The following is a 12,958-nucleotide window of genomic DNA, read 5'->3' as shown; positions in this document are numbered from 1 at the left end:
GGTAGCATATCAAAATTGCAAGATCATTGGCTGTTCCACCGAATGATCATTGGCTGTTCCACCGAATGATGGTTTTCAACTTAATTTTCATAATTATACAGTTTACTTTTCATACTGTTTCTTTTTTATATCAGGAATGACAATATAAATGTTAAAATAAACATTGATTGGCTTATGCTTGACATCCATTGGTACGTAACATACCTTCGGTGTTAGCATATCTATCATAGTGCGCTAACTCGCACCATTGGCTATGCTAGAACACCCAATGTATGCTACACACCAATGCATGTCAAATTATGACCACCTAATGCTTAAATAGTGACAGCAGGTACTATCTAACGCCCTATCTGTAGGTTGCGTTAGAGAAAAGAATGTCAATAAGGAAGAAGAGAAAATATAATATCCTAAATTTAGTCGCTTTTTACGATGCACTAGGGGTATCAAGTTAATGGAGGCTATGGTATATTTGTAATATATCTCCATGTTCTAGTTGAGTTACTGCAAAATTTATAGTGCTATATATAAATGTTAAGTTCTTTATAATATCACTGTAACATGCCGTTAGACATTGAACAACACTCTTAACCAGGTCACATTAGAAGTGACTACGCAACGGCAAAGCTGGAGCACACAATGCACTTTTTATAGATTATGGTGTGCCAGGAGAATTCATTACTGAGGCAACCGTTCAACTCAATGCAAAAAGTGAATTTATGTCAATGGAGACGTTACAAAGACAACATAAATCATTCCTTTTTACGATCAGCATTAGGGACAAGGTTTGCTTGATTATTTTAACGTCTTATTAACATCCAGGGTCATGTAAGGCCGGCCTCCAATGTACATTTTTGTATGCAGTGTGTAGCGATTGTAAAGTACGTGGTGTGTGTTTAAAGGAGATTGCGGTATGTTCGTATTGTGTCTTCTTGTATAGTGGAATTTTTGCCCCTTTAAGGATCATTCTAACGCCCTACATGCAGAGCAAATGTGCGATCTCAAACAAAAGTATTAAATATAGTGCTAAAACTAACACTATGTCTTTTATCTTTTTATTAAAGTGAACGATTTTTAATCTTTGTTGGTGCATCGTTTTATTATACTTGTAGCATATATACAGGCACGGGAATTTGTCTTCTTATTATTTTTTTTTTTTTTACAATTTCTGCCATTTTGATTATGAAATACGAAACTTCGAAGCAATTCACTGCGAAAAACAAAATGATCATAGGTTAAGATCGTTTTTATGAGTGATTAATAATTAATGATTAGATTTAGTGTAAGCTAACCACTGGAGACATCGCGGATTACAACGAATATTAGACCTGCCCGAAGGGGACTTTTCAATTAGAAGACGTGTAAATGTTTAATAGGCATGGGACCCGGTGTGTTGTCCTGTTTTCACACTACCAATCATATTGTAAACACTTTCTAGGTTATGTCACATCGAATAAAGTTAACACGATCGCTGTTGCGGCAGAATGTTCCTCTCATGACGTGGCTCTCCTAATGGGTCAGTATTAGTATTGGATTATGAGCTATCCAACCAAGTCGACTATTGGACATCAATAGCTAGATAGCACTTCATCATAATCGTTTTCCTTCCTTTTAAGGTCTTCTGAAAGAGGTAAGAAATATAAACTTTTATGTGAAATTACAAGGCGTTTTTCTTGTAGTAAGTTTAAATAAGATATACATGTAATTCCATATTTGAATGAAAATATCGTGGATTTTGCTAATGAAACCATTTTACTTTATGGATTTTTTTTAAATTTGTTTTTAGTTTAGCCTATTATTGTTGAATCTCGCCTATCGCATGGCTAAAAGAACGATGACAAAACATATTGGTGTTATAAGCTATTGTAATTGCAATTGTATCGTCAACCTATTAAAATGTACGCCTTTTTTACAAGTATAATGCATGTATATTCCTGATCTAGCTTTAAAAAATTAAAAAAAAAAAAAAAAAAAAAAAAGGCATTGGCAAACAGTCTAAAATTTCAGTTCTACTGTTTTATTTTTCGCTCTTGCTGATATCACATCATATTTGAATTGCATTTAATTTCTCTTTTGTGTTAATGGATATTTTATATTATGTTAAGACGTGAAAAAATGGGAATTGAATTGACATTAACTGAACGTTTAACACAATTATCCTATTGGTATTTTGTTAAAAGACGGCACATTTAATCCACGCTATATTATAAACATTTTCCGAAATACAACTTTGAATACATTATACAATTTTTGTGCGTTTGCGAAAAAAATCCTTCATATTTTGAGGCATAAGTGGCTTCCTAACAATAATTCAAGACTGATGATTTGTTATATATTTCCCGTGATACCCGCATTAAGACGTTTTTCCTCCAAGTGATCATGTCGTTGCTAGGGAAAAGAGAGCTCACACGCGCTAAACATTGACGTCATCAATATTGGCGGAAACAATTTTTACACAGCGACGTTCATGTCGACTGAATTTTTACCATTTCCAATTAAATATAATAAAAAGAATCTAACATAGGCCTGTCAGGTAGACAGGGATATCTCAACCTTTGTGAAAGGTGTTGACCATTAACCCTTGGCAAGCCTAAGGTTGATTAGCTAGTGTTGAGATATCCCTGTAAACTTGACAGACCCATGTAAGATTCTATTTCTCTGTCATCATAAAAAACAACCACAAATTGAATACTTCAAATCAAAATACAAATATACATAATTTATTATGAATGCCATATACATCACCTGCTTATTTATGCAAAAATAACATTCTAATTAAACTTCGTTTGAATTAATACCATGTTACAGGTAACTTCCTAAAGGATATCTTCCAAATATTGGATAATATTCAGTGCCAGCCTAACAGTATGATACTTATTCACATCATGTTATCTATCATAACATGCAGTGTGATAATACAGCATGGTGTCGATGCCATATCGATATGGAATAGGACATTTGCGATTCACCCTGAATTTAGTGATATCGAGTATGGAGATGCTGTATTGGGGAATTACACGACGGACAGTCTGTCGAAATGTGGGGCGTATTGTGGAGCGAAGAATTGCCTATCGTTCTCCTTCAGTAATGTCACCGGAATATGCCGCGTACATTCAACGTCATTTCCGTTATGTGAGCCAGTCATTGGGAATAAAAATAGTGGGATGTCACTTCCGTTTTATCGAGAACTGGACTACCGTAGGTTTTGTTTGTTTTTCTTTATTATGTGTTTTGTTGTAAAGTTTCAATCCATTTACGTCGTAATACAAATTGTCGATATGCTACTTGTCTGTGTCCGTTTCTTTCTTTTGTCTCCAATTTCTTGATTTCCTAAATATTCATGAACAACACTATATAATAACAGCACCAAACACTATTATAACTTGGTTTTGATAAAGCTATGTTTTGTTATTTTGGAAAACTATTGCATATGTATTCTTTATCGTTATACCGTCGAACGTTCCGGTTTCAGAGCAATAAGTTTATTTTTGTTGTCAAAATGTAACTGTGGTTTTATTTGAATAGGTGTGATGGTTTATTGCATGTAAACTTGTTTCTTCATTTTCATTTTCAGAAACACAATTCTGTCCATGTAGCCTGGACCTCCAAGACGGCACCTGGACTGTAAGTCATTGCGTTACTGTATTTGAATGATATTTAAAAACGATGATCAGTTGATCAGACTAACCAAATAAACAATTTATTTTTAAATAAGAAAAATATCCTGAACGTGCGAAAGAAACTTAACAGCTGTTTAGGCAATACTGCTGAAAATCGACTGAAATCGAAATTGTCTGGCCCTTCAGGCATGGCGTTAGAATTATACCTGCTGCCCTTATTGCATGATTGTAAGAGGCGACTAAATTTAGGATCTTCCATACTTTATTTCTTGTTCATAACCCTTGACACCACCTCACGTTTAGCCATCGTTGAGCACTCGCCCCTATGTTGATTTTTTGTTTGTTTGTTTGATTAATTAACGTCATATTAACAGCTATGGTCATGTAAGGACGGCCTCTTATGTATGCGGTGTGTTGCGTGTATGTTGTGCGAGGTGCGTGTTTTGGGAGACTGCGGTAAATTCATGTTATGTCTTCTTGTATAGTGGAACTATTGCCCTTTTTATAGTGCTTTATCACTGAAGCATGCCGCCGAAGACACCAAGCAACACACCCCACCCGGTCACATTATACTGACAACGGGCGAACCAGTCGTCTGAATTCCCCGTTTGCTGAGCGCTAAGCAGGAGCATAAACTACCACTTTTATAGACTTTGGTGTGTCTCGGCCAGGGGACAGAACCCAGAGCCTTCCTCACAGGGGGCGAACGCTCAACGCAAGGCCAAAAGTGAGGCGGTGCCGAGGAAGGCGTTAGTTAGGAAAGATAATGTCAGTTAGGAAGAAAAGAAAAGATAAGATCCTAAATTTTGTCGCCTTTTACGATCATGCAATAGTGGCAGCAGGTACAATTCTAACGCCCTACCTGCAGGGCTCTTGAAGGCTGTGGGTTCTGTCCCCTGGTTGAGACACACCATAGTCTATAAAATTGGCAGTTTCTGTCCCTGCTTAGTGTTCAACATTACGGGAGTTTGATTTGTTTGTTTGATTGATTAATTAACGTCCTATTAACAGCTATGGTCATGTAAGGACGGCCTCCCATGTATAATGTGCGATTTGTTTGTTTGTTTGATTAATTAACGTCCTATTAACAGGGAGGCTGCAGTTTATTCGTGTTGTGGCTTCTTGTATAGTGGAACCGTTGCCCTTTTTATCATGCTATATCACTGAAGCATGCTGCCGAAGACACCAAGCAACAATACCCACCCGGTCACATTATACTGACAACGGGCAAATCAGTCGTCCGTCTCCCGTTATGTTGAGCGCGACAAGCAGGAGCAGAAACTACCACTATTATAGACTTTGGTGTGTCTCGGCCAGGGGACAGAACCCAAAGCCTTCCTCACAGGGACAAGCACTCAACCAAAGGCCAAGAGTGAGGTGGTGTCAAGGGAGACTCTAGGAAGAACAAAGTAATTTAGTAAGAAGAGAAAAGATAAGATCCTAAATGTAGTCGCCTTTTACGATAATGCAATAGGGGCAGCAGGTACAATTCTTATGCCCTACCTTCGACGACTGGTTCGCCTGTTGTCAGTATAATGTGACCGGATGGGGTAACGCATGTGTTACTTGGTGTCGTCAGCGGTATGCTTCTTTGATATAGCACTACAAAAAAGGCAAAAGTTCCACTATAGAAGAAGACAACACGAATATTCCGCAGGATCAGTAAACACGCACTTTTTAACCTCTTCATATACATAACACATCGCATAGGTGGGAGGCCGTCCTTGCATGACCCTGACTGTTAATAGGACATCCTCGATATTCCACGGGTAACAATCATTGTCGTCATATCAACCTCTGAACTATCTCAAAAGTAACATTGAAGAAAAACAAGTGGATGTGACGCCTGCATAGCAGTTTAAACATCACAAAAAAAGTTATTAACATTTGAAAATATTGTTAATTACTAAATGAGGTTATCAAGTTCGTAACTCTTGCAAAGGTTGATGGATTTTACCAGTATCAAACCTATCTGAGATTAAAACAATTTACGTCATTTGGTTGAAATCGTATCATAAATAAACAAGAAGCCCATCGGCCTTAACGGTCACCTGCTTTTGTTTAGAATGAAACAAAGACATTAAAACACTAATATACAGGCCGTTGAAGTCGGTCAGTGATTTAAAAAGTAAAAATTTGACTTTTTAATCTATGAAGAGTATCTGCTTCCATCAATCCTGTGAACTCCGAAGTTTGTTGGAAATTTTAAGCCATTTTGACCCTTTTAAGCCCCGCCCCTTTGGGTCAGCGAGGACAGATATGAATGTTAAAATACTATATCACAAATTAATAATTAAAGTTTGACTCATTTCGTATGAAAATTGATCAAATAATGTTCATAAATGTGTTTTTCATATAGAAACTAAAATAAATTTGACCCCCTCCCTAGGGGGAAACGTGAAACCCCAGGGTCACATAATTAAAAATGTTCATAAAACATCTTGCCATCTATAAAGAGTATTTGATGCTACCATTTCATTATTTTAAAATTTAAGATTTTTGAAGTTTTAGCCTATTTGACCCTTTTGGCCACGCTCCTCTGCCCCAGGGGGTCGGCCAGGACCAATATGGATATGATATTAAAGTTGTATTGCTGCTAATTTCACTGTAACGATATGTAACTTAAACATTTGATATTTAAACATTGACATGTAACTTGATGATTTAGCTCCCCAAAAGCATATGTCGGCCTATAAGAGAGCCGAAATCTAGGAATCATATATTCCTGGTTTTGAATAAAGCGCCTTCAATCACCGCCATGTTCAGTGACTTCGGGTTTTGTCGGATTCCTAATCGTATCACGTGACTGACGTTCGACACGACCTGCACGTGGTCAGCCAGGTAACTAGCGTAAGCACACATGTGTTTGTTTACGTTTTCCTTCTGGCCTATATGAGCAAATCATGCTAGTATATGTCCACAGATTGAGTATTTGAAACATCCAATTTACACATTACCGTAAAATGTTGTGTGTATCAAATATTGTAATGTGCGAGCATTATTTTCTTTGTAGATAGAGTCTGATGAGGTCGACCACATATTTCGTTTATGAAAAATTGTTGATATTTTCTCTTGGTTTCACAACTCTCGTTTTACTTCGAGATTGTCGCGACGATGTTCGGAAGAGTTCGGAATGATTCGGCATCTTTCGAGCCTATTTTTCACGTGTACACGTTAAAAAGATTTTTTACCTTTATAATTAAAGATACTTCCAGTGCTGCAACTTTATAAAAAGTGGTAAAATTAGAAAGTTTAAACCTCAGACAGACGGAGAAAAATATGTATAACACTTAAACAGTTTTCACTATGACAAAAAGAGCGAAAGTTAAAGACCATACAACTTTAAAATGCTATCTCAGTCTAATAATTCTAACCAAGTTGGACTCATTTCATACGAAAATTGAGCAAAAAATGTTTATAAATGAGTTTTCCCTTTATAAACTATAGTAAATTTGACCCCCTCCCCTGGGGGAAACGTGAGGTACAAGAGTCATATAATTCACAATTTTTGTAAAGGACCCTCCCACAGCCCGCTGAAGGTTTGTGCAAAATTTCATTGATATTGTTTCATCAGCTTTGGAGAAGAAGTCGAAATTGTAAATTTTTACGGACATACGACGGACGACGGAGAAAAGGCGATTAGAATAGGTCACTTGAGACTTTGTCTCAGATGACCTAAAACGTTATTGAGCAGTTACCAAGAAATTGTTTGTTGTGATAATTTTAAAATCCAGTAACTCTTGCAAATACTGACGGATTTTGACCAGTATCAAACCCATCCTAAATCTCATTAGTGTTAAGCAAATTTATTAAATTTAATTGAAATCGGACAATAAATACTAAAGTTATCGAGCGAAAAACACGGGTACATCTTTTTTGACAATTTTAAAGTCCCGTAGTTCTTGCAAAGATTGACGGATTTTATCCAGTATCGAGCACATTGGAGGTCTCATTGAAATAAAGCAATATACCCAGTTTGGTTGAAATCGAACATTAAATTCTTACGTTATCGCTCGGAAACCGTTTTCCTGACGACAACGCCGACGAGGCCGATATAGTGATTCCTATGAGCCGCACTTGTGTTGCTGGCGACACAAAAACTGACTAATCAACATGCCTTCAGAGACTTTCTTTAAAGATTACAGAGAAAGCGACGCCCAACTTCAAAGGCACCAATTCAAACACAGTGTACCGTTATTCGATTCGTTTGATGTACGCTAAAAGGACCAAACCATATAATATTTAGTTTTACTATGACATATTTCTGGGATGAATATTATGACAGGGACATCGAGGATTGTCTTATCAGTAGTTAGGGTCATTTAAGGATAGCTTACCCTGTGCATTTTTATACAAAATACAAATATTTATGCAACTTACATTTTGTTGCATTTGATGTAAAAATATTTACATGCATCTTAACTTCATAAAAGGTAATACATCAACGCTTTGACGGTTCAGTGGATTTCGAGAGAGATTGGATCAGTTATAAAAATGGATTTGGAAGTCCCCCAAATGGAGAATTCTGGATTGGTAAGTTATCAGAATATTTGGCTTTTAAAACAGATTTAATGATGCCACAACCGTGACATCAGAATTGTTATTTGCATCAACAACTGCATTAATTCAGTATATACTTGTCGAATGTACTCCTGAAAATTTTCTTTGAATTGATCCATGCGCAAGTAGTCTGGCATTCAGTATCAGGTTAAGGACAGGGATTTTGCGGCGAGATGCAATTTATTATTTGTTTACCAGGTGTCTTAGTCAATGAGAAGACGTTGATTAAAACAATGCCTTTTTTTCTCCCGTTACCTTAAACGAAGCTCAGGTTCATTTATTTCAACAAACTTTGTAGCTATTCTTCCTGGCATGTTGAAAGGGGAATATGAAACTTCTCAGGATTACTTTCTAAAGACATCATGAAATAAACATTACTGATCCTACATAATTGATATATATGTATGATTTTGTCTCATGTTTGATTTTAAGATTTTGGTTAAAGATGCTTCATCGCCGACAGAGCTTACATAATATTTATCATTTAGTCAATGACTATTAATAATTGATGTTTAATCGCAAAGATATAAATATGACCTTTTATCGCAAAAATACAATAAAAAATTATTTGTTTTGCTTTTATTGTCTGCGCTACTAGTACTTCATCCCATATAGCCATGCATTTATGGGGGATGCAATTTATTATCTTTATTGAAGTTAAACCCGAAGTTCACACTTTTAAATAAAGGTGATAGTGTAAAAATAAGTAAAGTGTGTTTCTGACGAAAAAATACAAATTCATCTGGTCCTGTTTTTAATTAAAGTATTATACGTCGTCGGTATTGTATCTTCATGGCACATATTATCAACACGGCTATAATAAGACCAAACATGAAACATGAAATAGCGTTGACCTTTACGTGAAAACCATATTAAGCATTTTTTCATGTTTTTTAAAACCTAGTTAAATCAAAGCAGAATAATTTCCCCTTGATAACATAAATGAGTAGTTCTATAGATATTTTATGATATTGGGGAGAACTTACAGTAACAAGAACATACAATTGTGTATTGTGATTTTTGTGACATTCATTTGTTAAAGGGTTGGAAGACATGTACCTGCTCACCAAAGATAGAAGTCAGGGGTTGATGATAGAGCTCTACGACAAGGAGGATATCAGAAAATGCGCCTACTTTAACTCGTTCTACATCGATAATGAAGCATCTAAATACAGATTAATTGTAGATGATTACACTGGAACTGCAGGTGAGATATGTAATAATCTTTAGCTTAACTTTAGTATACCTTCTGCTTCTATCGGATGTTTGGTAAATGATGACAAATAAATTTAAAATATGATGCTTTCTCTTTTTCCCAAATGACCATTCTCTTCCAAACGCTAGCCCTGCAGGTAGGGCGTTAGAATTGTACCTGCTGCCCCCTATTGCATGATCGTAAAAGGCGACTTAATTTAGGATCTTATCTTTTCTTTTCTTCCTAACTGACTTTATCTTTCCTAATGCCTTCCTTGGCACCGCCTCACTTTTGGCCTTGTGTTGAGCGTTCGCCCCTGTGAGGAAGGCTCTGGGTTCTGTCCCCTGGCCGAGACACACCAAAGTCTATAAAAGTGGTAGTTTCTGCTCCTGCTTAGCGCTCAGCAAACGGGGAGTGGGACGACTGGTTCGCCCGTTGTCAGTATAATGTGACCGGGTGGGGTGTGTTGCTTGGTGTCTTCGGCGGCATGCTTCAGTGATATAGCACTATAAAAAGGGCAATAGTTTCACTATACAAGAAGACACAACATGAACATACCGCAGTCTCCCAAAACACGCACCTCGCACAACATACACGCAACACAACGCATACATGGGAGGCCGTCCTTACATGACCATAGCTGTTAATAGGACGTTAATTAATCAAACAAACAAACAAACTTTCAAACGCTTTCTTGACCTATATGAGCAGTCGAAGAAATTACGACTTTTGTAGACTATGGTGTGTCTTGACCTGGGGACAAAAATCAGAACCTACCTCCCAGGGTCGAGCACTCATCCGAAAACCAAAATTGAAGTGATGTCAAACAAACAATTATCAAAAAGCAACTTAAGAAGTCAGTTTAATATTTATTCTGGCCATACATATCATAGTCTATAAAAGTGGTATATTATGCTTAGTCCTCAGTACAAACGTATTGAGTCCTTAGTGCAAAGGTATTGTTTATTTGATTAATTAACTACCTTTTAACAGCCAAGGTCGTGTAAGGACGACCTCCCATGTATGTGATGTGTTGCGTGTATAAAGTGCGGGTGTGTGTTTCTGGAGACACAAGCTTTATTCTTGTTGTGTCTTCTTGTAAAGTGGAACTGTTGCCCTTTTGATAATGCTATATCACTGAAGCATTGTAGTGACAGTGGGTCAACTACCGCTTGTATAGAGTTAGGTGTGTCTTGGACAGGGAACATAACCCATAGTCTACTTCACATGGGGCTATTCTAACACCCTGCCTGCAAGGATATGCGTCACTGATATAGCTCTCTTAAAATGGAGTTCCACTAATAGATCGAGATATAATTTTACGGCTGCCTCCAAACACATAAATCATTTAATCAACCCTTACCTGTAAGGTGATGGCTGTCTAATAAACTGCTTACTCTTATGCCTAACATGTTATGAAAGCAATATACTGTTGTCATATATATTCTATTATATGATATAATAAATTGGTCATTATGTCAATTAAACCGTTAAAAGCAAAAACATGCATGCATATCCACGCATGACTGCCAAATTTCGAGTTTAGCTGTCCAAACAGGAGATGGACCATAACCAGTATGTTCATGATATATATGTTCAAAAGTTAAAATGTAAAGCCTATTTGATATTTTCATTTGTTACCCTGCTCTCTATATAAATGTAAATGAAGTAATTTCGTCTATTTACCAGTCAATAGTTTAATGTTTGCATGCGTTTATTGTTGACATCATAATTACACCGGCGCGCCGAATCGACCCAAATACCGGTATTCTTTCAGTGAAAATCTTGCTCACCAGAAGCTAAGTGATCAGTTTAAGATTGCGGTTCAGATAACAAAACAGTTGTTTCATGCCTGATATTATTGCATGTTCATTTTAAATGCCGTGTTGGATGTTAGCCCTGCAGGTAGGGCGTTATAATTGTACCTGTTGCCCCTATTGCATGATCGTAAAAGGCGACTAAATTTAGGATCTTATGTTTTCTCTTCTTCCTAACTGATTCATCTTTCCTAACGCCTTCCTTGGCACCGCCTCACATCTGGTCTTGAGTTGAGCGTTCGCCCCTGTGAGGAAGGCTCTTGGTTCCGTCCCTTGGCCGTAACACACCAAAGTCAATAAAGTGGTAGTTTCTGCTCCTGCTTAGCGCTCAGCAAACAAGGAGTGGGACGACTGGTTCGTCCGTTGTCAGTATCATGTGACCGGGTTGGGTGTGTTGCTTGGTGTCTTCGGCGGCATGCTACAGTGATATGGCACTATAACAAGAGCTGTTGGAGAACAGCAAAGCTCGCCTATTCACAAGAAACAGAAACTTGCTCAAAAACTTTAACGTGAAATGGGACGCCGACGCCGGGTTGACAACATTAGCTCCCCCTATTCTTCGAATAGGCGAACTAAAAAGAGCAACAGTTCCACTAAACAAGAAGACACAACACGAATATACCGCAGTCTCCCAAAACACGCACCACGCACAACATACAGGCAACACACCGCATACATGGGAGGCCGTCCTTACATGACCATAGCTGTTAATAGGACATTAATCAATCAATCAAATAAACAAACAAAGTGTTGGATGTGTTCCATCGCACAGTTTGGACAGCTCCATTAATGCTTCATGCTTCACATGGTCTCATTATACTTACCTTGGCTGCTACAATATATTAGGACGTTAATTAATCAAACCCAACACACCAACCATTACACACACCACGTTATAATGCCATTGACATGTCTTTCTTTTCTTTTACTGAAGGTGACAGTATGTCTTTCCATACCGGGATGCAGTTTTCTACCACAGACCAGGATAATGATCTACGGAGCTATGGGAGTTGTGTTGCTGCCTTCAATGGCCCAGGGTGGCTCAATGATTGTTTGTCTCAAAACCTGAATGGTTTATATAGCGTTGAAACTGGCGCAAATGCCATGTGTTACCGTGCGTTCAGAGGTTTCACAGGTCTCAAGAAAGCTAAGATGCTGATCAAACAAAAATTATTGTAATACTACGTGCATGTACAAGTCTTATTACGCAATACTAAAAAAAGTTATAGTCATGAGGAAAACTAATGTTACTCGTTGTGCATTGCAGGATTATGCTGATGACGAGATTGGAATTGTCTATTTTCTAAGATAGTTCAAGGCAATACCATTAAAGTTTCCTATAATTTATTGTGCCTTTGTTACTGATATTTGATTTTGTGAATAAAATTTGGAGCCTCACTTTAATATATTTATTTATAATAGAAAATACGCAATGTACTCACTTACAACATATTATGATTAAAGGTAGAACGCGTATCATCAACAAGACAGGGTTAGAATGGTCAAGCTTCAGCTTGTATTTTGAAAAATACACTTTACATTACCTTTGGTTTTGCTTTAATTAAATTTCAATCTTTTCCATTTCCCAACAATAGACAGATGTAGTTAAAACCGAAACTTGCTATATCTTTATAACCCTATAGTCTTAACTATTTATCAAATGACAGACATGAATGAATTTTGATTTTAGGCTATGCTGAACTTTCAGATTGTAATTCAAAGAGCGGACTCAGAGTCTGAATCCTTTTTCTTGTGTGATGACATATGGA

General features: G+C 37.1%; 1 protein-coding gene across 2 annotated transcripts; it reads left to right on the top strand.

The window, feature by feature from the left end:
- Positions 1–1,167: 1,167 nt before the first annotated feature.
- On the top strand, positions 1,168–12,536 carry LOC138319950 (ficolin-2-like). 2 transcript variants are annotated; one of them, XM_069263057.1, is made up of 6 exons: positions 1,168–1,627; positions 2,806–3,195; positions 3,572–3,621; positions 8,051–8,150; positions 9,220–9,384; positions 12,124–12,536. In XM_069263057.1, exons 2-6 carry the CDS (start codon positions 2,865–2,867, stop codon positions 12,366–12,368), a joined length of 891 nt encoding a protein of 296 aa, XP_069119158.1. In that variant the 5' UTR covers positions 1,168–1,627; positions 2,806–2,864; the 3' UTR covers positions 12,369–12,536. The 2 variants fall into 2 exon arrangements, with proteins under 2 accessions (XP_069119158.1, XP_069119159.1); XM_069263058.1 differs by lacking the exon at positions 1,168–1,627 and having other exon boundaries at positions 2,753–3,195.
- The last annotated feature ends 422 nt before the right edge of the window (positions 12,537–12,958 follow it).

The sequence above is a fragment of the Argopecten irradians genome, chromosome 3 (genome assembly GCF_041381155.1).
Source record: "Argopecten irradians isolate NY chromosome 3, Ai_NY, whole genome shotgun sequence".
Classification (NCBI taxonomy): domain Eukaryota; kingdom Metazoa; phylum Mollusca; class Bivalvia; order Pectinida; family Pectinidae; genus Argopecten; species Argopecten irradians.
This window is presented reverse-complemented; position numbering and strand designations above follow the sequence as displayed.